Genomic DNA, 26,907 nt, shown 5'->3' on the forward strand with positions numbered 1-26,907 from the left:
GCTTCCGTTTCTATTGAATACTTTCCTAGGAGTTGAATGGCTGCAGCATGTAGTAGATAGGTGTATAATTTAAGAAATTACCAAGCTATTTCCCAGTGTAGGTATGCAGTTCAAATTCCCAGCAGCAGTTTTGAGACTTCCAGTTCCTCTCCATCCTCTTCCAATACCTAGTCTGGTTAGTCTTTCTCATATTAGGCACTCTGGTAGGTTTGTAATGGTGTCTAATGACTAATGATGTTGAGAATACTGTTATATGCTCGTATTTTCTTTGGTGAAGTATCTGTTCAATCTTTCATCATTTTTATTGGTTTTTATTATTTTAATCATCTATATATTACGGATCTTTTATCAGATAGATTATGATCTGCAAATATTTTCTCCCAGTGTATACCTTGTCTTTAATTTTTAATAACCTTTTGAAGAGCAGAACCTTCTAATTTTAACAAAGTCCAATTTTTAATTTCCTCTTTTATGGATACTTTTGGCGTGCAACAGGTCACGCCCCCATGAAACTGGCCCTGCCTGCCAGCCCCACATCAGGCTCCACACTAAAGGGAGTCTGCTTGAGATTCTCTCTCCCTCTTTCTCTGCCCTTCCCCCGCCCTCCTCACACTCATGCACATGCTCTCTCTCTCAAATCAATAAATAAAATATTACAGGAAATTTTTCTGGGCTCTGGTCCTCAGTGGTTAGAAAAAACAGAGAAAGAGAGCGAGAGAATGGGCTGTGTTCACTCATTCATTCAACAAATATTCACCGAACACCCACCATGAGTCAGGTTCTGAGCAGTACCTACTAATGGACAGAGCATCCATAAAAGTTGTGAAAAGTTGAAAAATATTGGAAGTTTCATTTCAGCAATGGATATAAGACAAATTAGTCATTCTGTATTTACTCACAGAAGCCCTTTCCTGGATCCCAGAAAGAAGACACATGAAGCACGGAGCGATAGTCGTTCCCAGTCCATGTTACATTAGTGAGAAATAAACCTTGGTTGCTGTAAACCAGAGACTGAAAGAGCCCTTCAACTACCTCCATTCTGACCACGGTTTGTATTTTCTAAATGACTAAAATTTTCTTTCCAGTTTATCTCTTAACTCAGCTAAAGACTCAGCAGGTAATGCATCCCATGTTGGGAACCAAAAGTACTCCTCAAGCAATAGGGACTACCCTGATGCCAGCAACACCGAGCGTAACTGACCTAGGGACAACGATCAACCCGACCTTTATGGCCCACCTACACCTACCCACACACCTTTGTTCCACATTCTCCCTATATAAACCTAGAAGTATTTTCAGCGGTTTGGATACAGTCGTTGGGACTTAGTCTGTCTTCCTAGTGTTGACTTCACTGAAATAAATTGTTTCACCACCATTTCTCTCTCTGCCTTTGGATTTTGTCAGTGATATGTGACCAAATCTGGTCTCTCTGGGACTCCCGGAGCCAGGTGCTCTTGCACCTAGCGCTCCAGTAACAAGATTTTGTTTGTTTTGTTATTGCAGCCTAACTGGGAAAAATTAATACAGCATCCATGTTTTTCATTATGCAAAACAGAAAAACAGAAAAGCCTATCTCCATTAAGAGTTTATTTATTTACTTGCTTACTTATTTGAGAGACAGAGAGAGATACATGAGCAGAGGCGGGAGCAGGGGGAGAAGCGGACTGCTCTCTGAGCAGGGAGGGGAGCCAGGGCTCCATCCCAGGACCCTGGGACCATGACCTCAACATCAGGCAGACACTTAACTGACTGAGCCACCCAGGCGCCCCTCCAGAAGGGTGATCTAATGAAGTCCTTGTGAAACAGCAGTGACAACTTGAACACTAATGAAACAAAAACTAGCTCTAAGAGCCACTGAGACATAAAACAGAGCGGCTAGTCTGTAAGATAATAAGGGAGCCATGGTGCTTAAATGGCATCTACCATACACCTGAAAAATTATTATTTTTACATACACAAATTAAAGCAGACAGTGGTTCATGTAACGCTTTACATTTTACAAAGCAGTTTTACAGTCACCCTCATTTTACAGAGGAGGACACTGAGGCCCAAGAAGGCACCGTGACCTCAACTCCCCAGTTTTCTGACTGCGACGTCTCTTATTCGCCCAAAATCACTCTTGATAATCGATACCTGATAATTAACGCAAAATACTTTTTCATCGAGAAAAAACTGACGTGAACTGCTCTGGAGAAGACTGATATGCATAACCGTCCCACCCCACAGCACCCGAAAATGTATCACCCTCTCACCTCGCAAACCTCCCACCACCGAAGAGTCCCAGCGGACAAAAGCTTACGTTAGCAGAGCGCCCCCTTACCCCACCCTTTTTGTCCTCCACCCTTCCCGAAAGGCCAAGCGGCGAGCAGGAGAACCAACGAGAGGGAAGCGAACATGATTGGGCTGTCTGTGTCACGTGACGACCACGGGCTGTAGGATTTGGCTTCGAGTGGACGGAAGCGCCAAGCGAAGGTGGGGGGGGGGGTAGGAGCTCGGAGGTGGAGGGGGCGGTGACTAGAAGCTCGGGGGAGGAGCTTGAGCGCCTGCCGCTGTCCGAGTTCTGCCGGCAATCGTGTCCAGCCTCTGGTTATCGTCGTACAGCCATCGGTACGCCGCGCTCCTACGGAGACCAGTAGTTCGCTTGCCCGCCAGGAGCAGCCGCCAGCAAGAACGGCAGCAGGGAATGGAAGCGGAGAACGCGGGCAGGTAAGGCCGGGGCGGAGCGCCGCCCCTCCCCCCGCGCCCCTCGCGGCGGGGCTGGCCGGCGGGCGCGCGCACGCACGCAGGGGTCTTTAAAAGCCGCGGCCCGAGTACAAAGGCCGGGGCTGCGCGTGCGCACCGCTGGCCCACTCGGGCCAGTCGTTCCTCCCCCCCGCCGCTCGGAAGTGGCCCTCTAGCACCTGAGCGCTTCTTCCGGCCTTTCCGGCTTCCAGCCGGCTTTCAAACGCGGTAGTAAGCAGCTAGCAGTTTCCAGTTAACACTTCCCTTCAGTTGCTGTCGTCCGCGTTTCCCTCCACCGTCCCTTATGCGGAGACCTGTAAAGAGGGGGTATCGCATGTATCGCTGCTGGAGTTTTTATCTTAGAGTTAGTAGATTTATTGTGGCTTTTCCCCCCATAGGTTTTTACAAGCCGCGTGAGGGGCCACAAGGTAGATAACACTACCGGACTGGGACTCTTGAATTCTGGGCTGTGACTAACACTCCCAAGAAGTCATCTGTGTTTTCTGGTGATCTTGGGAACGAACCTCAGAATCTACTTGAAAAAATAATTGGGGTAACAGGGTCTTTTTTTTTTTAATTTTTTCCTTTTTTTTAATTTATTTGATAGAGAAATCACAAGTAGGCAGAGAAGCAGGCAGAGAGAGACAGGGAAGCAGGCTCCCCGCTGAGCAGAGAGCCGGATGTGGGGCTCGATCCCAGGACCCTGAGACCATGACCTGAGCCGAAGGCAGAGGCTTAACCCACTGAGCCACCCAGGCGCTCCAAGGGTAACAGGGCCTTTAAAAAGAAAAAAGTGATGACTTACATTGGAAAAAAATTCTTTTTGACCTAATGAGTTTTCCTGACTCTCCGTGGCTAATGGGTCCTGAACTCAGGCAAGACACTTCCTTTCTCTGTGTCTGGTCGTGTCTGTAAAATAGGGCATCCCTGGTATCTGGTTCTCACATGCTGTGAATCTGTTATGTAGAAGGGAATAGATGACCAAAATAATCTTTAGAGTTTAGGAAAGGTATACGTAGATAAAGTGTGGGCTTTATCCTGCCTTTGCTTGTCAAATCCAGACAAAATACTGCACTTCCTTCCCAGAAGAACTTTATACATTTAAAGAATTCACCAGAACTTGTGGAACTCACTCCTACTTCTGTGATCTTACTTCAGATCAAAATTGAAACCTGGGTGAGGTCTACCATCAAATGAATTACACATTAGAAGACCTTGCTCAGTGTCTCCCAGCAAAGTCATGGGTCTCTGATACAAAGTTTACCCCAAAATTGACTTATATTCTGTTTTAACTTCATCCACAGGGTTATAGACCATTTTAAATTTTAACTTACAACAAAGTTTTCAACCTCAGGAAATAAAGAGAATTTTGTGTTAGTAGTGTAAGGGCTTTATTGTTGGGTATTCTGAAACGACTGGGGCTCCAGATAATCCTGAGAAATTGGGTTTTTGTCACTCTTGACTTCATGCTAATCAGGGAGTAGAATGGAATACTGGGTATAATGAATTTACTTCTTTCTTTGGAAGACTAGTTTCAAAACAAATTTCAAAGAAAATTCCATTAATATGGACTCTTAAAAAAAAATAATTGTAGTAGCATAACAAATATTTAAAGGCTAACCAGAGAGGAAAAAAGGAGGAAGAGGATACTATGTTTCTAATGAGCTCCAGCATGAAAAGAAGATTTACTAAAAATGGAAAGTAGGATGTCAAATCAAAAATGACTGGAAAAATGTGATACCAACCACTGAAAATACACACTGGGAAGAGTAACCTTCAAATGAAATCATTCTTTCTAGAAACGTTAAAGGAACCAAGAACTTTTTTAGTTAGGTATTGACAACAAGGGTGAGAAATGTTTTGGTTTTCTGCCTAGTCCACTGGATATTAGCAGATAACAGAAAACAAATACTTGGTTCTAATTTTGGGCTTTTTAAAAATCTCAATGATAAAGGAAAATGATTATAGACGGGGAATGGCAGAATGAATGTCTTTAAGGGACAAGATCAATGAGGGCATTTAAGAGAATGGTCACTGCTCTAAGAGAACTCATATTTCCTGGCCACATAAGTTATATTTCAATTGAGAGGCTAGATTACAGCCAATCTTTAAGAGTTGTAGACAACAGGAGAGGGGCCTGAAGCCTGAAAATAAACACGTGGGTCCCTATTTCTTCCAAAGATAGAGCCCTCTAATTTATTGACTTCGATCCTAAATAAAATTTTTACTTCTCAGTGGTTATTGAGCATATTTAAAAGGAACCAGTGACCACTAGGCTACGGTATAATTTCAGGAAAAAAGTAGGACATACCAAGCTAGGTTCACTCCCTTTTGGATAATGATACTGAACTAGATAGCTTTAGGAGGGTGATGACAGGGGGTACCTAAAGTATGTAATCATCTCCCACTATCTTTATTATTAGAGCAAAATTACTATATACTATGCAGTTTTAAGTGTCTTACGTGTGTTAACTAATTTAATCCTCATAACTAGTGAATTAGGTACAACTATTGCCATTTTACAGATGTGGAAACTGAGACAAAGAGGTTAAGGAACTTGAGGTAGTAAATGGCAGAGCTGAAATTTGAACCCAGGCAATGTGGCTCAAAGTCTGCCTCCCTAACAACTGTGCCATATACCACTTCTCTGGGCAAGATGAAGATGGACTGATGGCGGTCCAGTTAGGTGAACTCAAAACCAGTTTACTGCTGAAATTATCAAGGGGAGGCTGAAGAGAGGTCTATACTGGTATAACATGTAATTCTACCCCAACTTGTTCTTTTCAACAATTTAACAGCCTCAAGGTGCTGATATAATCTGTGAATGACCCAGCTCTGGGAGAGGCTTATGGAATTGATAGTCAATCCAGATCAATCCTAATGACTGCAGTGGTGAATCCTTTTTTACCAAAAGAGCCACAATCCTGTGCTTAGGTGCTGAAAAATCAGCGATACAAGGGAGAGGTGAGAAAAGGGCAGTTTTCATTGATGATAAACTCCGTATGAATCAGCAGTATAACGTGGGTGCCCGTAAAGCTAATGTGGAGTCTGCAGTAGGACTCCAGAATGAGGAAGTCGATAGCCCTGCTCAGTTGCAGGTTATGATGAGGCTCTATCTGAAGCATTTTTAATTTGTTTGATTCCGAGCACCAGGAAATGAGAAAATGGTGAAGAAGTTTGGAATCATACTGTATGAAGAATAGTTGGATGAATTGAGGATCTGGCTTGTTCTAAATCGTCATGTTTATAGTTTCCGATAGATTGTGTACAGCATGTACGCAGTAATGCATGGTGAATACACACACTTCTGCTTTGCAGTATTTTTTTTGGTGGTGGTGGTGGTGGTGGGCAGCAAAGCAAGGGTTACTGAGAGATAGCAAAGTGATGGTACAAATCTCCCAGGGAGGGAGGGGACCTGGGAGGGTTGTCACCCGAATTTCTAAGTCTTGCAGTTTTTATGGCTTGTGGGCACACTGTTTTAACCAGATTAACCCTCCCTGCACCTGTCACCCAATCAGATTTTGTCATCTACTTATCACGTGGGAAAGAAAGGGTGAATGGCTCTATCTGGGTTGGTGTAAAAACCCTTTAAAGGTGGTTTCCTCTTGGTGGGGGGGGGGGGTTGTCCCTGCCTGCCTGCCTTCCAACTGTCCATAATTCCCCCCACTCTGGAGTGGTAACCCTAACTGCTGTTGGGGAAGAAGGGTGACGACCAGTTGTAGCTACTTCCTGCTCATCAGGGGCGTTGGATGGAGCAACAGTCAGGGTTCCTCTGGTTCTGTTCTATCAAGGGGTCCCTGTAGATACCTGGTTTGACTTCCATGTGAGGTTCCATCTGAACCCCCATTTGGAGTTTAGTGAACCCCCACATACTGTGGGGAGAGGGTGGGCGAAAGGAATGCAATAAGGATTATGATTTTGATGGGGTATGGGGAAAGTAGCATTTAAGAAGACTTACCTCAAGACTACTTTGAGGTTCTCTCTGGGTTCATGGAGGGATTTCAGTTCCTTGTTGTTAGGCCCCATTGGGGACCAGGATTTGACTTTGGAATGGTGAATCCAGGCTTCAAATTTAGAGGGGGGCACGATTTTTTTCCTATTTTTTCCCTTTTATTCCTGGTATCCACGAGCGACAGTGTCCTGTTAGGCCCCAAAAAACCTTTCTGACAAGGGGGAGTTGTGGGGTCCGTGAGGTGTGTGGGAATGGGCCCTGGTGTTAAAGCCTGACCCACCTCAGCCTGAGTTGCCCAGATCTGGGGATTAATATCAGCCTCTATTTAGGGGAGTCAATTGCTAGTCTGCCCAGGGGTTATCAATATGGGACCTAATATATCTACCTAAGGGAAGTGTAGGGCTCTCAGGCATTAAGAGTGAGAGGATGTTAGATCCCCCCCGCCCGGTACGTCCCAGAGGGTGAGAAAAAAATCTGGCATATGGGTCGCCCAGTGATGCCCTTAATGACGACACTGCAGTTGAACAATTGACCCAGGTTGGCGAGTAGAACAGAAAAGGTAGCTCCAGTATCAAGAAGGAAACTGACTGGTTTTCCATTTCCAGAATTACCTGAGGCTCTGGGTTCCCTCTGGGGAGCTGTTTTGGAGGAGCCACCACGTGGAGCCCCAGGCCCCATCAGTCCCAGTCAGAGCACTGGCCACCTGAGCCTTTGCTCAGGACTGAAGTCCCGAGGGCCATAAGATTTCCAGTGCCCCCCTGCACAAGTGGTTACAGGGCAGTGGTTTTTGCCATGAGGGCATTCTCACTTCCAGTGTCCCAGGCGGCCACAGAGATGGCATTTGGTGCCAGAGCCTTGGGCAGCCAAGCTGGCAACGGCCTACAAGGCTGCGACCAAAGCCTCAGACTTCTCTTTAGTTTCTGTTCCTCACTCTTCTCTTGGTCCCACTGTAAAAGACCCCCTAACAACTGTTAGAGCTCTTCTAGGGTCCCCTCGGAGCCAACAGCCAACTTTTGCATTTTTTTCCCTGGAATATCTGGGCTTTAAGAATGATCTTGGCCTCAGGAGAACCGGGGGGAGACAGCTGTGTATTTAATGAGAGCCTCTCTTAATCTGAGAAAACTATAGGTTTTTCTTCGTGAGTTTGGGTTGATAGTTAATTTACCAATAGACCCAGATATCCTTTCCTAGTCACTTTGAAAGCTACCTTAACAATTGCCCATGAAAACTTTGAGACAGAGAAGATTAATCACCATTTTTTTTTTTTTTTTTTTTTTACACCAACAGACCCTTAAATATTCTTTAAAAGCACAAACCTGTCTGGTAATCAATGCTTTAGCACTTTATCCTATTTGGAAAAGACCTAGATGTAATCCCATTTGTTATCCAAGCAAAAGTTTCTTAATAATTACCATAAACTTTGAGAACCAACATTTTAATATGAGTTTATTTCTCCTTCAGCAAACCTAGGTAGAATCATTCCAGGTTCTACCCCTCCTCAGCTTGGACACATGAGCAGACACCATGTTTTTCCCACTGAAGTGGAAATATGCCGTCCATGTCAGGCCGGAGAAGTCAGGGATTTCCCTGAAACAAAGGCAGTTTCAGCAGCTGCTTGGGAATGTTCCTTAAAGTCTCCGTCCTGAGGTAGACTGACCACAGTTGGCTCCAGTTATAGCCATTAACCCAGGAAATGAATGAGGGAGAAGCCCCCATGTATTGCTCAGTCCCTCTAGGATGCAGGCTTGAAAGTAATAGCAGTGCCAGTTTCCAAGGGGATTGTTAAGATCCTAATTCTAGTCTTGAGAGGATCCCAGTTGGGGTCTTGAGGTAGAGCCTGGGCTCCAGTTGGAATCTGAAGCCACCCATGGGCTCTCCCATCCCTTGATCCCTGTATCTTTCAGAACCTCATGTTTTTCTGCTTCAGAGAGGGTCTGATTTAACAGAAACATTACATCCAACTTCAGAAAACTTTGAGGTCCCCCTTCATCTCAGGTCCGTAGCAGCACCTTCCCTTGGTCCCCCTTCAAGCACTACTGTTCTTGCAGAGGGTAAAGACCTCAAGCACCAAAAGGGGTTCCAGGACAGGGCAGGACAGATAAGAGGGCCTGATCTTACCTTACGAAGGATGGAGCCAGGGGTGAGATTCCCCTACAGACTCTGTTGGCCTATCTACTTTTGGTGTGGTTGTGGTATTCCTTTGTTCCAGTCCCACCCCCCAGGTGCCCAGCTGGAGTGGTCAAGGAGGTCTGGTAGAAAGTAGCCAGGAGACTGGGATTAATCTTACATTGCTGAGATCAAAACAAAAGAAAATGAGCTGCCTTTTTCCCATTTAAAACCAGGAAAACGTGGTCCTCAGGGGGCCATGTCTCATCCTCCCACTTGTATTGTGGCCGTGCCCCAGAACAAAAGAAAGGAGTTGTCTTTGTCCAGTGCAAACCAGGAAGGTATCCAAGTAAATGATATTGAGTGATTTACAGGTCTGATACTCTTCCTTTAGCCTATAATTCCAGGAAGGGACTCTAAAGGAATAAGGGTCTGGTCAGGGAATTACCCATGTGCAAGAAGAGAGGAAAATGCATCGCTTCAGTTTCTTAACAGTTGATCAGGAAGACTTCAGAAGAGAGGAAAAGGCGTCTCTCACCTCAGTTCCTTCTCATCTTTTCCTGGTGTGTGGGCCCTAGGTGCTCCTGCAACTGACAGCCAGAGCCCCTGTTCTCTCTGTGAAGGTGGTCATGCTTACCCAGACTTGTCTTACCTCCTTAGAGGGACCCTGGTTTCCCTACCATTAAGATTCCCTTAGAAGTTAATGGATACACTAGACTTCTTTAAGTAGAATTGTTTTGTGCGGCATAGTCATATGGAGGGACAAGATATGGGGCATCCAGGGAGAGGAAATCCACCTCAGATAACCCCTGTGGAGTGGAAAAGTTGGGAGATCCCTTAGATCTTAGTTTTTTGCCCTGCTTGGCCATTCCTTCACAGATGTGGTATAGCCAATTCGAGGGGTGTCCTAGTAATGCCCAGGATAGGAGGGGTCAGAAACAGGAGACTGTTTCTGGTCGTAACAGGGAATTGGCAGTGAGATCCCTTGGAGGCCACCTGAACCACTCACCAAAGAACGTGGGGGGGACCATCCTGGGCTTTCCCACTCGTTCTCTTAGGAGAGGAATCAGCCAAGAAAACAGTAGTAGGGGAGTTTCGCTCTAGATGCCGGGATGGGCAAGTAAGGAACCAGCTCCCTCTGAGGACCACCACAGGGTAGCCTTGATCAGGCCCTTCAGCTGCTGCTAGGTTTTTCCTAGGCCCCTTCCATCCAGTGACCTGCCCCGAAAGGAGTTTGGAGTCCTTACCAAACCAACGTTCCCAGCTTCTGTTGGGGGATCCGTTGGGAAGGAGCCGAGAGAGCCTGCCACCCAAGACTTGAGAATAGCAACCATGCTAATGGCTCTTACATGGCTGACAGGTGCACATTGTTTCAACAAACAAAATTGGGAGAAAGAGAGAGAGGCTTGCTGCCCACTACTCACAGTTAGTTGTCCTTAACAGTGGTGGACATCCCAGACGAGCCCCCATAAATGTCACAGAATTGTTTTCTCCGTCTGTGCCCACAGTTCTAGGTCCCGCCGCTTTGAAGAACAAAGAGGTAGACCAGGCAGAGAGGTGGGCGGCAAAGCAAGGTTTATTGAGCGATGGCAAAGTGATAGTACAGAGCTCTCCCCCAAAGAGGGAGGGGACCCGAGAGGGCTGCCTTCTGCTTTGCAGTGTTAAATGTAGACTTTAAATAGTTACGATGGTATTTGATCATGGTTTATATAACTAGTTCCCTTTAGTTGGGCATTTGGATTATTTAACATTGATTGTTATTTTGTAATTATTCAGTGTTGTATATGATGATTTAAATGAAAATAATAAAATACTGCTATAGATTGTCCTTTCAAAATTCGTATATTGAAAACTAGCCCTCCTGAATGGGATTAGGGCCCTTATAAAAGAGGTCCCAGAGAGACCCCTCTTACCTCTTCTATTCTGTAAGGATGTAGTGAGAAGGGAACCCATATATACAGGAAGCAGACCCTCAACAGACAGTAAATCTGCCGGTGCCTTGAGCTTGGACTTTCCAGCCTCCCGAAGTGTAGTAAGTAAAAAATGCTTTTTGTTTTTGTTTTTGTTTTTTTAGAGAGAGAGAAAGTAGGGGAGGGACAGAGGGAGTGAGAGAGAGAATCCCAAACAGGCTCCATGCCCATTGCAGAGCCCAACACAGGGCTGGATCTCATGACCCTGAGATCATGACCTGAGCTGAAACCAAGAGAAGGTCCCTTAACCGAATGAGCCACCCAGGTGCCCCTAAAAATTGTTTTTCATAAGCCACCCAGTTTATGGTATTTTATTATATCAGCCCAAGGGACTAAGACAAATGTATTTAGAAAAGAGCAACAGAAATCTTTAAAATAGTGGAAAATGGGGCACCTGGGTAGCTCAGTTGGTTAAGTGTCTGCCTTCAGCTCAGGTCTTGATCCCTGGGATCGAGCCCCATGTCGGGCTCCTTGCTCAGCAGGGGGTCTGCTTCTCCCTCTGCCTGCTGCTCCCCCTCCTTGTGCTTGTGTGCTCTCTCTCTCTGTGTCAGATAAATAAAGTCTTAAAAAAAAAAATAGTGGAGGGGCGCCTGGGTGGCTCAGTGGGTTAAGCCTCTGCCTTCATCTCAGCTCATGATCTCAGGGTCCTGGGATCGAGTCCCGCATTGGGCTCTCTGCTCCGCAGGGAACCTGCTTCCTCTTCTCTCTCTCTCTGCCTGCCTCTCTGCCTACTTGTGATCTCTCTCTGTCAAATAAATAAATAAATAATATATTTTTTTTAATAGTGGAAAATAACAAAGGATTAAAGAAGTTGGAGTTTGTTTTAGAGAAAATTTGAGAGTTTTTCAAGTACAGCAAAACCTGAATTAACTGGATTCCTCGGTCCTCTGTGTGTGTGTTTTGAGAAAGACTGTCAGGAAATATGCAGTTTGTCAGGGAAGTACACAGTGTATCAACTTCAGATGGCTATAAAGATGAGTGCTTTGAGCACTGATGGTCAAGAGAAGGGGGTGTGAATGGAGGCTGGGAAAGGAGGGGGCATTAGGTGCAGGCAAAGGAGGGGTGACAGAAGGTGTGGGGACAAATGGTAGGGAAGAAAAGTGAGCAAAGGAAATAAGATCATCCCTCATGCTTAGAAATTTGATATGAAGGAGTACAGAAAATAAAAACTCTTTGGGGTCAGTTCGGAGTCCAGACAGATTTGGTCCGGTTTTCTGTACGTTGTTTCTATATGTAGAAATCATTTTCATGGTCCTGAGAGGATGAGTGACTTGACCAGGTGCTCTTCTGTTGCCGTCCCTCACACAGAGAAAATGATGCTTCCTAACTTTTGAACAATTCTGAGTTAATCAAGTGGCAATCATATATAAATACAACAAATGTATTAAGTATTTTCAGATTACGGTTAAACAGGTTTATGCTGCTTACAGATAAAACTATTACTGGATAATAGACAATTAAATTATCCAGAACTCTAGTTTTCTAGCTTTGAAGTTCTTGAAGGTTTTTGTACAGATGTATTGCTTGCTTCTGCCAAATAATAAGAATGCTGTGATGCAGTCTTTCCTTTTGTTCTGTGAGGAAGCTGTTGAGACTCAAAGATACTCAACCACTCAAAGATAGTGTATTACCTTAGAACTTATACATCATATTTTTCATAGCTTTATTTTTTATTTCTTATTTATTTATTTTCTGTTTCTAATTTAACTTACTGTGAAGTTACCAGGAATCATTCTTAGAAAGATTAAGGGACATACTGATATTAATGATAAGTTTCTCAGTTTCTTTCAAAATTGATCTATATCTGTAAAATCAAACTTCAGATTTTTTTTCTTCCTTTTCACTTTTTTTTAGCCAACTGATTTCTAAAGTTTTAATTTTCAGATTCTGAGCTTCAGAATTTAATGACCCCTAAATATGGAAAAGGAACCAGGTTTTAGAAATTTATTTTTTAAAATTCAGGATCCTTTTGTAATGTAGTGTTTTCCTAAATTAAGTATTTCAAGTTTGGACTTTGTGAGGTGCTCGAAATGGGACACATCTGTGAGACTCTTGAGAGTGGTAGCAAGAAACAAGGGAGAGGGTAGAAGGTTGCCCTCCCTTTGGTGTGACAGACTAAGAACAGACATTGTGCATTCTTCTGGCTGCTCACTTTTTGTCACCATATGTCTTTACTTTTATACATTCCAGCTGAACAGGGCAGCTCACATCTTAGGAAACTGCTTCTGGCCACAATCAGAATTTACAGTTCATCTTACTGGCATTTCCAAAGGGTCACTAAACAAGATCTCGTGATGTAACCTAGCAGTATCCACGCCTTCATTACAGTATTTATGTCAACACCGAACTAATGTTTTTACAATTTGTCAAAAAGAGCTATGACTATTATTAAAGAAAAGGGGGGGGTACATTTTACTTTGTACCAAGCACGATTTAAGCACTTCTCTTCCTTTTTCATATTTGAGCTTCAGGGACTTGTCTACATAGTTTCCTGATGTGCAGCCTTAGGTTACAGTACTGTCTTATGTTCTTTTCTACTTTAAAGTCTACATTAAACATTTTCTGTGCTTTTACAAATATCAGTAAATATAATTTTCCTGCATAGAGTTTTCTCACGTTAATGTACTAAAGTTTACTGCATTGCTGTGTCTGTTTTTTTTTTTACATAATTGAAAGCAATATATCTAAAAAAATAAAATTTAAGATGTAGTGAAATATCTTTCTAATGCTTAACCTTTTCTTTAGCAGCTTCCCCTTAAAGATAGCTTGAAGCTAAAATTCCTCTCCAGTGATTTGTCCACGGGGTTTGGCCCCTGCATGTCTCTGAGCACCCCGCACCCTAGCCCAGCTGCCCCAGTAGTCTCTTACCCTGTGCCTGCCTTCACCATTTAAACTTATTACAGCCATTTTATTAAGAAACAAATTATATACTATAAATTTCACCCATTTAGATTGTACTAGCTTGCCTTTTCAGTCTCTGCTTTCTGAGCTTCCACTTTTCTTTCTCTGTGACTAATAAGTGAGTAGTTCACCACAGAGAACATGACTTTTCTCTCCAAATGGTAAACGATACTTACCCATTTTAATTCCTAGTGTTCTCCTTCCCATTGTGTATTTAATGGCATCAGCTGTAGCTTGAGTTTCACAAAATGTGTGTTTACTTCTCTGGCCTTGTGCTGAGGGGCAACAGTTTGAGATAATGGCTTATAGTCATTAAAAGTACTTTTTTGGCATTTGTTTTCTGTGAAGGCCTGTGTTCCTTATATTGAACCGACTGTTTGGAACAAAGTCTGAAAAATGTTCAGAAAAGAGACTTAAAGTGTTTTTTTCCATAAATTCACAGATATGTACAGAATATCCATTTCTAGTCCTAAACTATTGGCAAAAACCCAGCAACAATTTAATAAAAAAGGTCCAATGAATAAGTCATTAAGCAGGCAGATAAACCAATAGAGAACCTTAAGTTAGACTGGAGGGAAGGCAGGAATGAGGAGATGTTGGTTGAAGAGTAAAAAAATTACCAAGATCTGGGAATCTAATGTACATCATGGTAATTATAGCTAATAATACTATACTGTATCCTTGAAAGTTGCTAAGAGAGCAGATCTTCAGTGTTCTCTTTGCAAAAAAGAAATGGTAATTGCTTGACATGATGCAGATATTAGCTAAGACTGTGTTAGTAATCATTTGTAATGCATGTATCAAATCAACACATGATATGACTTTACTTCATACAAAGTTTTATGTCAATGGTGTATCGGTAAAGCTGGGTGAGGGTTAAATTGGAGGGGATCTTTGTGACAAAAGGATTAAATCTGAAGATAGAGACACAAATTATTTTTATGGACACTTTAATCCTGTATGAACTGCTCTGCCTTTTAAGTTACTCTGCTATAAAATTCCCATGATCTCATTTCAGAGAAAGCAGAGGCTGACTTGACAGGACTGGTAAGTTTTACTGATGACACACCTTGTCATTAAACAGTGGGAGAGTTAATTAATGTTTGGCTAGCAGGCACAAAGTAGAAATTGGGTGAATGTGCGCGTATGGGAACAGATATTCCTTCTCCCTTTGCCCCTGTTGTCAACTCCAAATATTACAGTCTGATTTACGAAGTGTTCGGATCCTGAAGTTTTTTTTACTACTGATTGGTTAAACTTCTAGTTGGGTAACTTGACTGTCATATTTTATATTATTGTTCCTTCAGCTATTCCCTTCAGCAAACTCAAGCTTTTTATACGTTCCCATTTCAACACATGATGGCTGGAGCTCCTGACGGGGCCATGGTGAGCGAACAGCACATGCCGGCAGAAGTTCCAGACCCCGCTCCTGCTCAGGAACCTGTACAAGGTAGTTTTCATCAGGGCAGCATAGAAAATTAGCTGTGGGATGAGCTAATTTATGTAAAAAAGGATTTAATGATGAATTTTAGTTTTATTTTAGTGTTAAAATTTTTAACCACTTTTTAAGTATGTGCCAGGCACTGTGATAGGTTTGAGGGAAGAAAAGAACTTGGATCCTCTCGTCAAATACCTCATAATCTGTTAGGAGAAAATAATAAGTAAACACGCGTTATACTTCAGGACACAAGGGTGCAGAGGGGCACAAGATGCTGTGAGAGCTCACAGGGTTGACTCCTAACTCTGACTGAGGCTCAGAGGTAGCTTCCCCGAGCTCTGGAAGCCAGGGGTGAGGAGACTTTCTCCCCAGGAGAAATGGGCTGGGGAAATTCCAGACTTAGGGAATGGTGTCTGCAAAAGCACAGATGTGAAGAAGCATGACTGTTGGAAAGTAGTGATTCTGTGTCATTGGCTTCTGGTATTTAGCCAAAAAATAGTAAGTGATGAGGCTTGTAACCTGAAGAATGTATATTATGTCCTAAGGCAGTAGGGAGCTTTGAGAGAATGTAAGCAGAGGGTGACTTACGTAGACTGACATTCTAAAAGCCCAGAAATATTGTAGAAGATAGAGTGGATATTAGGGAGTTTGGCAGAATTTGGAGGCAAAAAGTGCATTCAAGACCAAAAAATCTGAGGATGAAATGAGGAGGACCTGAGAGGTTGGAGAGAAGATAATGGTTTTCTCCAGGGTAGCAGTATTATATGAGAAATGGGCTCAGAGTTTCAGTTTATGATTCCAGAAACACACCTGACTCCATTGCCTTGGAGATACCTCTGGCCTTGACTCTCCTCTTGCTGCAAAGTAGATCCCTTGGCGTAGGGAGTGGCTAAATCAGAGTGAAGTAGAGGGAAGAGTGATGCATGGCTGCATTAGGGAACCGCCAAATAGTAGTAGAGTGGGGGAGGGGGCCCAAGAAATTAAGAGAGATGTTAAAGAATTAAGAGTAAGAAAACCAAGCCTTTCTGTGGGCAACTTTAGGTCAGTGATTTTTGACCAAGCCTCCTCCCACCCCCACCCTGCATGAGGCATTGTGCAGAGACAACTTGGATTGTAATGACTGACAGCTGCTTCTGGCATCCAATGTGTAGAGGCCAAGGTGCTGTTAAACATTCTGTAAATACAGTACAGCCCCCCAGAACCCCAAACCACTCAACCTCAGATGTTAGTAGTGCTGAGATTGAGACTGCTTTACGTCCTAAGATAGATCGTGCTCTTGCCTTTTGAAAAACACTTTCACTGCAGTGTTTTCATCCTCAGCACCTCTAAATCCACCTCTTTGGCTGTGTGTGGAACAGAACATACACTCGTAATCTCTAAAGCAAGTCCACAAGCTATTTGAGGCTTTGTATTGCTGGAAATTCTGGAGAAGTTGAGTTAAAATGCTTCTCTTCCTCCCGCTTTTTCCACTTATTTTTTTCATTTGTTTATTCAACTATTTATGTATTTACATTTAGAATTCCTATAAAATAGCTTAATTGCTTTGTATCCCTGATGACAGGTAAGAGAATGTGGAAAATCAATCTATAGTTATTATGGACATTTTATCCTAAGAACAGCTAACAGAAGAAAGAGGGTTATTTTATTTTATCTATTATTTTTTTTTAATTTGTTTGTTTTATTTATTTTATTTATTTATTTTATTTATTTTATTTGTTATTTATTTAAAGAGGGTGGGGCGTGAGCTGCTTGAACCCAGTCCCAGGGGCAAGGAAGGGGCGGATAGTTCAGAAGAGCCTGAAGCTGGGAGATGGAAAAGTAGAGAGTTGCCAGGGTGACTTTTCTGGAAAAGCTGCCGAATGTTCATAAGTTACATTTTTCTGCATCTACATCTACATTGGATATTACTGTGTTTCAGAGACTCCAAAAGGAAGGAAAAGAAAACCCAGAGCAACGGAACCAAAAAAACCAGTAGAACCCAAAAAGCCTGCTGAGGCCAAAAAATCTGGGAAGTCCACAAAATCAAAAGAAAAGCAAGAAAAAATTACAGATACATTTAAAGTGAAAAGAAAAGTAGACCGTTTTAATGGTGTTTCAGAAGCTGAACTTCTAACCAAGACCCTCCCAGACATTTTGACCTTCAACCTGGACATTGTGATTGTAAGGATTTTGATCCTCATGTGGTTTTATAAATAGTGTTGGTGGATTAACTTTGCCTAACTTCTATTCTTGCCAATAGCATTTTGTTGAGAAGAACCATTTCGGAGAATCCTTTTGAATTCTCCTTCGTGAGGTTGTGTTATACGGGTGTGTTTAAGAGGATGGGCTCCAGAGTGGGGCTGTCCAGTTTCCTATCCTGCCATATCAGTATGACCTTGGACAAACCTTAACCTTCCTAGTCACCAGTTTCCTTACTGGTGAAGCAGGGGTGATGTTAGTACCTCTCTCCCAGGGCTGCATTTAGATAAAATAATCCATGTGGCTCGCTTCGATGGCATGATACCTGTGAGTTCTCTATAAATGAGAATACTGATTCTGAGCTTTGGTTTTTCTCAGTAACTATCAGAAACAGCGTGCAGACAGCTGTTGCTGATGTGGGTACCGTAAGCTGCTTGCTGGAAATGGAGAAGCAGTCTGTGGCTGGAGCTGGACTCACCTGATGGGCTGCTCCAGCACCTCTCTTTCCAGCCCAGATGGGCAGCTGTGGGGGCCTGGAGATAGGAAGGAGTCAAACTGGTCTTCATTTTTTAAATTTATTGTATTCTCTTTCCTTTGTGTCAAAGTAGAGTTGACACAGCGTTACATGGTTTCAGGCATACAACATGTGATTTGACTGGTTTGTACACTACAGAGTGCACACAGCAAGTGTAGCTGCCATCGGTCACCAGACACTATTACAGTCCCGTCAGCTGTCCTCCCTCTGCTGTACCTCCCGCTCCCCTTCACCCATTTTGCCCATCCCCCTGCCTCTGGCCACCACCAGTTTGTTCTCTGTATTTATAGCTCTGTTTCTACTATTTTTTCCCCCAGCTGGTTTTTATTTTGTTTGGTCATTCTTTTAGAGAGAGAGAGAGAGAGAGACAGCACAGGCAAGAGCAAGTGGCCTTTGGTAGGGGAAGCAGCAGAGGGAGAGGGAAAGAGAGAATTCCAAGCAGGCTCCACACCCAGGGCGGAGCCTGACACAGGGTCCATCTCAAAGACCCTGAGATCAGGACCTCAGCCAAAGTCCTGGATGCTTAACCAGCTGAGTCTCTTAGGCGCCCCGCAGGACTGGTTTTTAAACACAACAGCAGCACTTGTAAAAGGGAATGCTTTCTTAAAAGAGGAATACTTTGGGGGTGCCTGGGTGGCTCAGTAGGTGTGGAGCTTACTTTAAAAAAAGAAGAAAAAGAAAAAGAAATAGTACTTTGTTCAGATCAAGACTAGGTACTTGATAAACAATATTGCTTATAATACTGGATTAAGTTTTTATTTTAATAAACTCAGTTTTGTCCACCACTCCTCCACAGAAGCCCTACTTTTTAAGACTTGCTGTATAAACATTTCTTGTAGATTGGCATAAACCCAGGACTAATGGCAGCTTACAAAGGGCATCATTACCCTGGACCTGGAAACCATTTTTGTAAGTAATTAGTTCTTTTAAATTATTTTACTTTTAAACTAGGTATCTCTGTTAATAGTTTGGGGTGGGGGTTAAACTAAATTGTGTGGGTTTTTTGTTTGTTTTAAAGATTTTATTTATTTATTTAACAGGTAGGGATCACAAGTAGGCAGAGAGGCAGGCAGAGAGAGAGGGGGAAGCAGACTCCCTGTTGAGCAGAGAGCCCGATGCGGGGCTCGATCCCAGGGTTCTGGGATCATGACCTGAGCCAAAGGCAGAGGCTTTAACCCACTGAACCACCAGACAGAGTGGCAGGCAGAGGCAGAGGGAGAAGCAGGCTTCCTGCTGAGCAAGGAGCCCGATGTGGGACTCGATCCCAGGACACTAGGATCACGACCTGAGCCGAAGGCAGCCGTTTAACCAACTGAGCCACCCAGGCGTCCCCAAATTGTGTTTTTTAAGAGAGATTGTTCATAAAAATACATACATCTTTTCTGTGCATGTGTACACAAAAATAAGTGTTTTGAAACTTTTTGGTGTTTTTTTGTTCACACTTTGGTGTAAGAGAGTGGAGGGACAAGGAAAGCAGTACTTCCTCTTTTGTTTTGCTAATAGTTTTATAGGCATTTTACTGCATTTTTAATTGCATTTTCTTTTTTACTTGATATCTGCAGTGATAGTAACAATAGTACCTCATTGTGCCCATGCAGACAGATACTGACCTTTCCAGATTTCTGCTTATCCTATTTCCAGGAGAGATGAAATGTGTTGATCACTGGCAATCAAATTGTAATAGTTAAGAAACTTTGTGATTGGAGACATTCTCTACAGATACTTTATATCTAGCAGTGTATAATATTAAAGAGCCTCATACTTGTAGAGTGAGCTTTAAAACCAAGTATAATTACTGTTACCTTCTATGTAAGTCCGCTTACCTAACACCGCCCAATAGAAAAAGGCATGCAGTAGTTCCTCAGGAAATACTAGTCCGTTATCTTAGAGTAACATTAAAAACATTTAAGACAAAAAAGTACAGTAACGTGTTTTTGGAGCTAAAGACATACTATCTCCATTATTTTAAAAAAATTTCTATAAAAGTTTGAACTTCCATTTCTTCCACTGTCAGGGTGTTTGAATGTTCCGGGTCTCTTGGTGTATATTTATTTGTTTAAGTTATTCCGGGGCACAGGGGGCAGTTACTAGAAAGGAAAACAAACCGTTTCAGAGTTTCCTACACTGACTAGCTCTGTATTTCCGACAGCCATTTACCTTAACTGTGAAAAGGAGATAAAAATAGTAATTAAGACCTCATAAGACAGTTATGATCATTAAATGAGATGATCCATGCAGAGGGTTTTGCACATAGTAATTGCTTGATATGGTATTTGACCTATAATTTTTTAAAATACCCTAAATCTTTTATTTAATTTAATTTCATTTATTTATTTATTTTTGGTAATTTCAGGATAAAATGTAGACTACCACATCGATTCATGGGGCAAAAACCTCTGATCTATATGGAAATAAACTCAAGTCTTATTTTCACAGGGAAGTGTCTGTTTATGTCCGGCCTGAGTGAGGTCCAGCTGAACCATATGGATGACCACACTTTACCAGGGAAATATGGTATTGGATTTACCAATATGGTGGAAAGGACAACACCAGGCAGCAAAGATCTTTCCAGGTAATTACATTTATTTTTATAGGTTGGAACCTGACCGTGCAGTTGCGTCATGTACTCTAGGAATACTATATTTACCTAGTTGAAGCTGAGCTTAACATGTAGCATAAATCAGTCTTTTATTCACAGCTATCTGAATTTAGGATATTATAAATATTGCCATATTGTATCTTGACTACTTTTTAATTCAATTTTAGTAAAGAATTTCGTGAAGGAGGACGTATTCTAGTGCAGAAATTACAGAAATATCAGCCACGAATAGCAGTGTTTAATGGAAAATGTAAGATTTACTTTTAAATTTTATCTTTTTTCTTTGCTAACATTATGGGCAATGTAAATATGTTTGTATTTCATTTTAGGTATTTATGAAATTTTTAGTAAAGAAGTTTTTGGAGTTAAGGTTAAAAACTTAGAATTTGGACTTCAACCCCATAAGATCCCAGACACAGAAACCGTAAGTCCTTAAAATTACATTTGTAAATCAGCTAAATAAGAATTTTTTTTCTAGCTAACTTCCCTTTTTTATTTGTCCTATCCATTGTAATTGATGCCATGGGGAAAGAAAAAAAAAAGCACTGGATTTCGTTGAGTAATAGTTTTATATCAACTCAAACTAATAGCTGCAAATTAACTCAGGTGCCGTTATTTAAAAAAAAAAAAAAAAGAAATGTTCGTCATATAAAATGTCTTACTGATGTTATTTGGTTAAAATGTTAGAAGGAGCTAGCTAATGTACATTCAAAGTCTATTTAGTGGCATATTCTTTTTTTTTTTTTAAGATTTTTATTTATTTATTTGACAGCGAGAGAGAGAGAGAGAGAGAGAGATCACAAGCAGGCAGAGAGGCAGGCAGAGAGAGACGGGGAAGCAGGCTCCCTGCTGAGCAGAGAGCCCGATGCAGGGCTCCATTCCAGGACCCGGGACCACAACCTGAGCCAAAGGCAGAGGCTTTAACCCCCTGAGCCACCCAGGCGCCCCTAGTGGCATATTCTTAACCAAATTCAAGTAGGTTAGCCCTTATTCGGTATGAAACAAATATGTAAATAAAGACATGCTCCCGATTAGCGAAACTGCTCATCACCCCCTGCTTGTATATCTTAGCCCAGTTTCATTTTAGAGCCATATAAACAGTATACAGTCTAGCTGCAGATAGACATTCCGCCAGTCCGACTGACACATGATGCTGTTAACTCTGGTCTTGTCCCTGAAGGTGTCATGAAGTAACAGTGGTTTTCAAACTCTGTCATTTTTCTATATAGCACTTCTGCAGACATTTGGTTCAAAGATCACTGCTTAAATGTAGTTTTAAGTTTTGTTTATAACTTTGAAAAAAACAACATTCGTGCACGGACCCATGTGTTCTAGACAGTATTTTAAATGATGGTGAAGCCAATGTGCCGACAGGTTTTTGCGGAGACCTCAGAGTGAAGTTTCTGCCACTTCCATACGTTTGAACGTCTCCTTTAAATTTCTTCTGTTTTTAACTTGTTATAAATATGTGATTGATAAAGTAGGTGGTAGCCCTGGTCTTTCTTTAAACTGAGGCTTACACTTGTCTACTTTGGTAAAATTGTAAAGGAGTCCACTGCTTTCAATAAATTACTGCATTATTGTCCCTTAAGAGCCAGATAAGACTCAGGTACATCTCTTGGATATATGTGACCGTAATAGTGCAATACTATATATATATAGTGAACTTGAATCTTATCACGACAGGTAGTTTTAGGTCTTACGATGAGCTGGGAGTACTTGTATCTTCTATAATTTTTTCTTTGGTATGAAATACAGTTATTGATGATGTTAGTGATTCAGCTTTGAAACAAAAAACTACTTTTTCAAATTTCTGGATCTCTTTTTTTAAGATTTTATTTACTTGAGAGCACAAGTGCAAGCAGGGTAGGGCAGGTGGAGGCCAGAAGCAGACTTTCCGCTCCGCAGGGAGCCCAACTTGGGGCTCCATCCCAGGACTCCAGGATCATGACCTGAGCTAAAGGTGCTTAACTGACTGAGCCGCCCAGGTGCCCCTCTGGATCATTTTATTTTATTTTATTTTATTTTATTTTATTTTATTTTATATTTCATTTATTTCAGACAGGGGAGAGAGAATGAGAGAGCACACAAGCATGAGGAGGGGGAGGGGCAGAGGAAGAAGCAAACTCCCTCCTGAGCAGGAAGCCTGATGTGGGACTCAGTCCCAGAACCCTGAGATTATGACCCGAGCCCAAGACACTTAACCAACTGAGCCACCCAGGCGCCCACCCCCTGGATCATTTTAATTGAAGAATAACTTGGGATGGGAAAATGTGCTATTACAAAACCCGGTAGCATTTGCACCTACATATCTTTATGAGTCAGGAGTTTCTAAATGCTTCCTGAACAAAACAAAAGAAATAATTTGTTTTTTATAATGTTATGGAGGCCAGTATAAAAATTGCAAGAAATTGCAACTGGAAATTCCATAGCCCAGCAGCCTCTCTCTTTGAAATATATGTGATGTATATTATTATATATTTTGTAATCTGTGAAGGACAGTTGCCATCCCAAGTGATAAATGCAAATGCCTTTCTCCTATGTCATTCTACTTCTATGAATTTATCCAGCAGATAAGCTCACACATACTCAAAATTAAATATATACAAGGTTTTTCACTATAGCTTGTAATAACAAAAGACTGGAAACGGCACGCCTGGGTGGCTCACTTGGTTAAGCAACTGCCTTCGGCTCAGGTCATGATCCTGGAGTCCCGGGATCAAGTCCTGCATCAGGCTCCCAGCTCCACGGGGAGTCTGCTTCTCCCTGTGACCTTCTCCCCTCTCATGCTCTCTCTCTCTCAAATAAATAAATAAAATCTTAAAAAAAAAAAAGACTGGGAACAACCTAAGTGCCCACAGATGGGGACTGGTTAAATAAATATGCAAGTACTACATAGCTATAAAAAAGAACATCTTTTTACTCTAATACAGATATCTGGTACAGAATTATCTCTGAATACACTGTTGAGTCAAAAAGAAAGGGAATAGAGAGCATGTTACCATTCACGTGTGTTTTAAGAAGGATGCGGGAGAGTACATCTATTAGACACATTTGATTGTGTATTCATAGGCTACACCTCTGAAACCAGCAACTTTGATTGCCCTGAGAAGAGAACTAGGTGAATAGAGACAGGATTGGGAGGGAAAACTTCCATTATATACTTTTGTGCCCTTTTGTACTTTTAGAGCTGTGAACCATATGTTTACTGTTAAAAAGACAAGACTGGTAATTGATAAATGAATGTGGGGCAGATGCCTCATTTTTTATTTATTGACTTAAAGATAAGTAAATTTTACAAATTTGAACTCAACCACAACCACATTTATTGAGTTTGCATATATTAATATGTGGTAAGCATCGTTATTAACCCAGAAAAAGATAAATGTTTTCATCTCTATATGACTAGATTCAGTAGACTTGTAAGATTTATGTAACTATATAATTTTATAATTCTAGCTCTGCTACGTTATGCCGTCATCCAGTGCGAGATGTGCTCAGTTTCCTCGAGCCCAGGACAAAGTTCATTACTACATTAAGCTCAAAGACTTGAGAGATCAGTTGAAAGGCATTGAACGAAACACAGACGTTCAAGAGGTGCAATATACATTTGATCTGCAGCTGGCCCAAGGTGTGTTCCCTTCTGCACCCCACTTATTCGTCTCGTGGATCTGTACATTACAGGAAGCATGTTGTGGATTTAAAAGCAGAAGAAAAGAAAAGTTACATTTGCGGTCAGTGCTCTGACAGTAGACACTGATCACTATTAAAAATCTCCGTTTACTAAAGTCTGTTGTGGGGACTCCTGCAGATGCTGAGGATACAGGAAACATCGTCGCCACCTGAAATTAAAATCTACTAGGCTTTTACAGTTCCTATGAGTTAATTTAGTATATGTTATAAAGAGTTCAAAAGATGATAGTGAAAGATACATCTTAGGATACGTGACCTAGAAAGAGATTTGTTCATGATGACTTCTGAATAAAGCTAGTTTCAGGACCATTGTACAAAATCCGTTTTAAAGCCCTTTTACTCTCCTCGCAGAGGATGCGAAGAAGATGGCTGTTAAGGAAGAAAAATACGACCCAGGTTATGAAGCAGCGTATGGCGGTGCTTATACAGAAAATCCATGCGCTGGCGACCCCTGCAGCTTCTCCTCCAGGGGGCTAGGTATGTTTCCGTCCGTGTGTATGTTCCTTCCCAACGCTTGGTTTTGTCAGGACTGGGGAAGGGGATGGGTATTTCTTTAAGAGAATGAATTATTGAAGCTTAGAAATGGGACTATGAAAATCTTTTCAGTGGCCAGTAGAGGAAATGTGCTGGTGAGCTGACGTTCCGCCACGCGCATGTACAGCACATTGTCTCTGAGTCACTGAGTCGTCCTAATCGCATTCCCTCCGTGAATAACCGTGAGGCTTCCTCAGTCCTGTGTCTGCCGAGAGAACAGAGATTGTTGGTTGTAGTCAAGAAGCCTGTGTAACTATTTTAATAGCAGTTCCCCTTCGCTGGACTGCTCAGACCTCCTGATTGAATCCTATAACATTTTTAGGTAAAAGAAAAGATCACTAACATTCTTTTCTCTCCTGGCAGCTGACAGTGCAGAATCAACTTTCGGTGACTTTCCAAATGGGCAGTGGATGACCCAGTCATTTACAGACCAGATTCCTTCCTTTAATAATCATTGTGGGACGCCAGAACAGGAAGAAGGAAGCTGTGCTTAAGAGTGGCACTTCTCAGCTCTGCCTCAGTGCCACCATTCTGTCGTCAAGAAGTGGCCCTCACTTGGCTCACTGAGGCATTTTATTAGTACTTTGCTCTCTGATGGGAGGATAGTACAGTTGCGTGATAGAATCAACTGTATGAACCTAAGTAAGTTGGGAAGGAAAAGGTAGGGGTTTTTTGTGTATGAGTTTTTGTATTTGAATTAACCATCATTCCAGCTTTTTATAAACTATACTTCGTTTATGAAGAAACTGATTCTCCTTGGGGAGTCACTTTTAATCTGTAATTTTAAAATGAAACAGTCTGAATATTTATACTTGATTATTAACTGTGCATAAACTGAGATACCCATGATTCCTTTTATGCCTAAGAAGGGCATGCTAGTAATAATTACCCCTGGTAAAGAGGCAGATGTGTTCTTTTTTGTATATGAAGTCAACCCACAGTGGAGTCTCATTTGGTAGTTTTTAGCGGCGTTTGATGGGCTCCCTGAAGCGTAGTCACGTTCACACCTCTTGGCCTCACCAGTGGGGAGCGTCTGTGAGAGATGCCCAGCAGGGGAAACGCAAAGTGCAGCCTCCAGCAGCAAGGCTGGCCGGGCCTTCTCTGACGGGGACCTGCAGCCTGGCCGCGGCCTCCTCTCGCTGGGTGTTAATCCTCTAGTGTAGGTAGAAACTGTTGAGCTGGGATGCTAAATTCCAGAGAATGCAGTAGACCTTTTTTAAGTTTGTTCCTTCCTCTGTGTTTTACTTGAGTGACATACATTTGATAGGGAAGGAACTGAATTTCTCTTACAACATCTGTCGCCATTCTACTTCTATCCTCCTTGGATTTAAGGGTATAACGTGGAAAGTGGTGAGAAATGAGCTCTTAGGCTGAGCAACAGCCTTCTGGAGGTATTTGATTATCTTATTTAAATTGGTGCTTTATGTACGTGAGTTGTATTAAGATAACAGAATTTTTTCATGCTGGGTATATCTAATCAATAATTTAAGAAAATCTCCACATCATTGTCTGTTGCTGTGAACTAAGTGGGCCTCTTGGCAGGGTTAGTTTGAAGTAACATACCTTTGTGATTTTCTAATGCCTTTTCCATGGTGCTATGAAGAGTCCACACTAGTAGGCCTGGTGGATAGTAAAGCTGGGTGTTCAGAAATGCCATTTGCAGTTACTCATGGTCACTTCTGAATGTCCTGATGTCGCACATACCCAGGGAGCATGCTGTTTTTCAATACGAAAATATTTATGAGGTGTTCTTTTTTTTCTAAGAGATTATATGGCCTGTTCTCTGTATAATAAGAGAAACAAAGTCTTGTGAATCTTAACATGCCTTTTAGCTGTGGCTGTGATGGATTTTCTATTTCCCTTAGTCTAGGTCAAGCTGTGTCAAAGTTACTCAGCCCATGTTCTCTCACTCATGTACTGCACTGCCGTTTACATGGATGTTTTATGCAGGCGCTTGAAGTGCCTTGCATCAGGGATTAGGAACAATTGAATTATTTTTTCATGGGACTATGTAAAGCATGTAAGTAGGAATTGCTTTGGTATATAATGATTGTAGCCTTACAATAGTTTTGTTTTGTTTTGTTTTAATTTGAGTGGAGAAAATACCCTTTAAATTATGATGGACACTCATTAGAGAATTGGATTGAGGATTTTTCAAGCATACAATAATGGTGTTTTCCATTACCTACGGAATGGAAGATGACTAGTGAATGTTGATATATCCTATACATGACTATATAAGACTTTTTCATTAAAAAATATTGAAAAAGTTTTTAAATT

At 42.0% G+C, this 26,907-nt stretch overlaps 1 protein-coding gene across 2 annotated transcripts; it reads left to right on the top strand.

The window, feature by feature from the left end:
• Window positions 1–2,541: 2,541 nt before the first annotated feature.
• TDG (thymine DNA glycosylase) lies at window positions 2,542–25,718 on the top strand. 2 transcript variants are annotated; one of them, XM_032836495.1, is made up of 10 exons: window positions 2,542–2,706; window positions 14,958–15,100; window positions 17,007–17,248; window positions 18,641–18,710; window positions 20,238–20,373; window positions 20,568–20,650; window positions 20,730–20,824; window positions 23,860–24,031; window positions 24,445–24,570; window positions 24,991–25,718. In XM_032836495.1, exons 1-10 carry the CDS (start codon window positions 2,684–2,686, stop codon window positions 25,119–25,121), a joined length of 1,221 nt encoding a protein of 406 aa, XP_032692386.1. In that variant the 5' UTR covers window positions 2,542–2,683; the 3' UTR covers window positions 25,122–25,718. The 2 variants fall into 2 exon arrangements, with proteins under 2 accessions (XP_032692386.1, XP_032692385.1); XM_032836494.1 differs by lacking the exon at window positions 2,542–2,706 and adding an exon at window positions 14,064–14,697 and having other exon boundaries at window positions 24,991–25,717.
• Window positions 25,719–26,907: the final 1,189 nt, after the last annotated feature.

The sequence above is a fragment of the Lontra canadensis genome, unplaced genomic scaffold (assembly GCF_010015895.1).
Source record: "Lontra canadensis isolate GAN:19392208 unplaced genomic scaffold, GSC_riverotter_1.0 scaffold93, whole genome shotgun sequence".
Lineage (NCBI taxonomy): Eukaryota > Metazoa > Chordata > Mammalia > Carnivora > Mustelidae > Lontra > Lontra canadensis.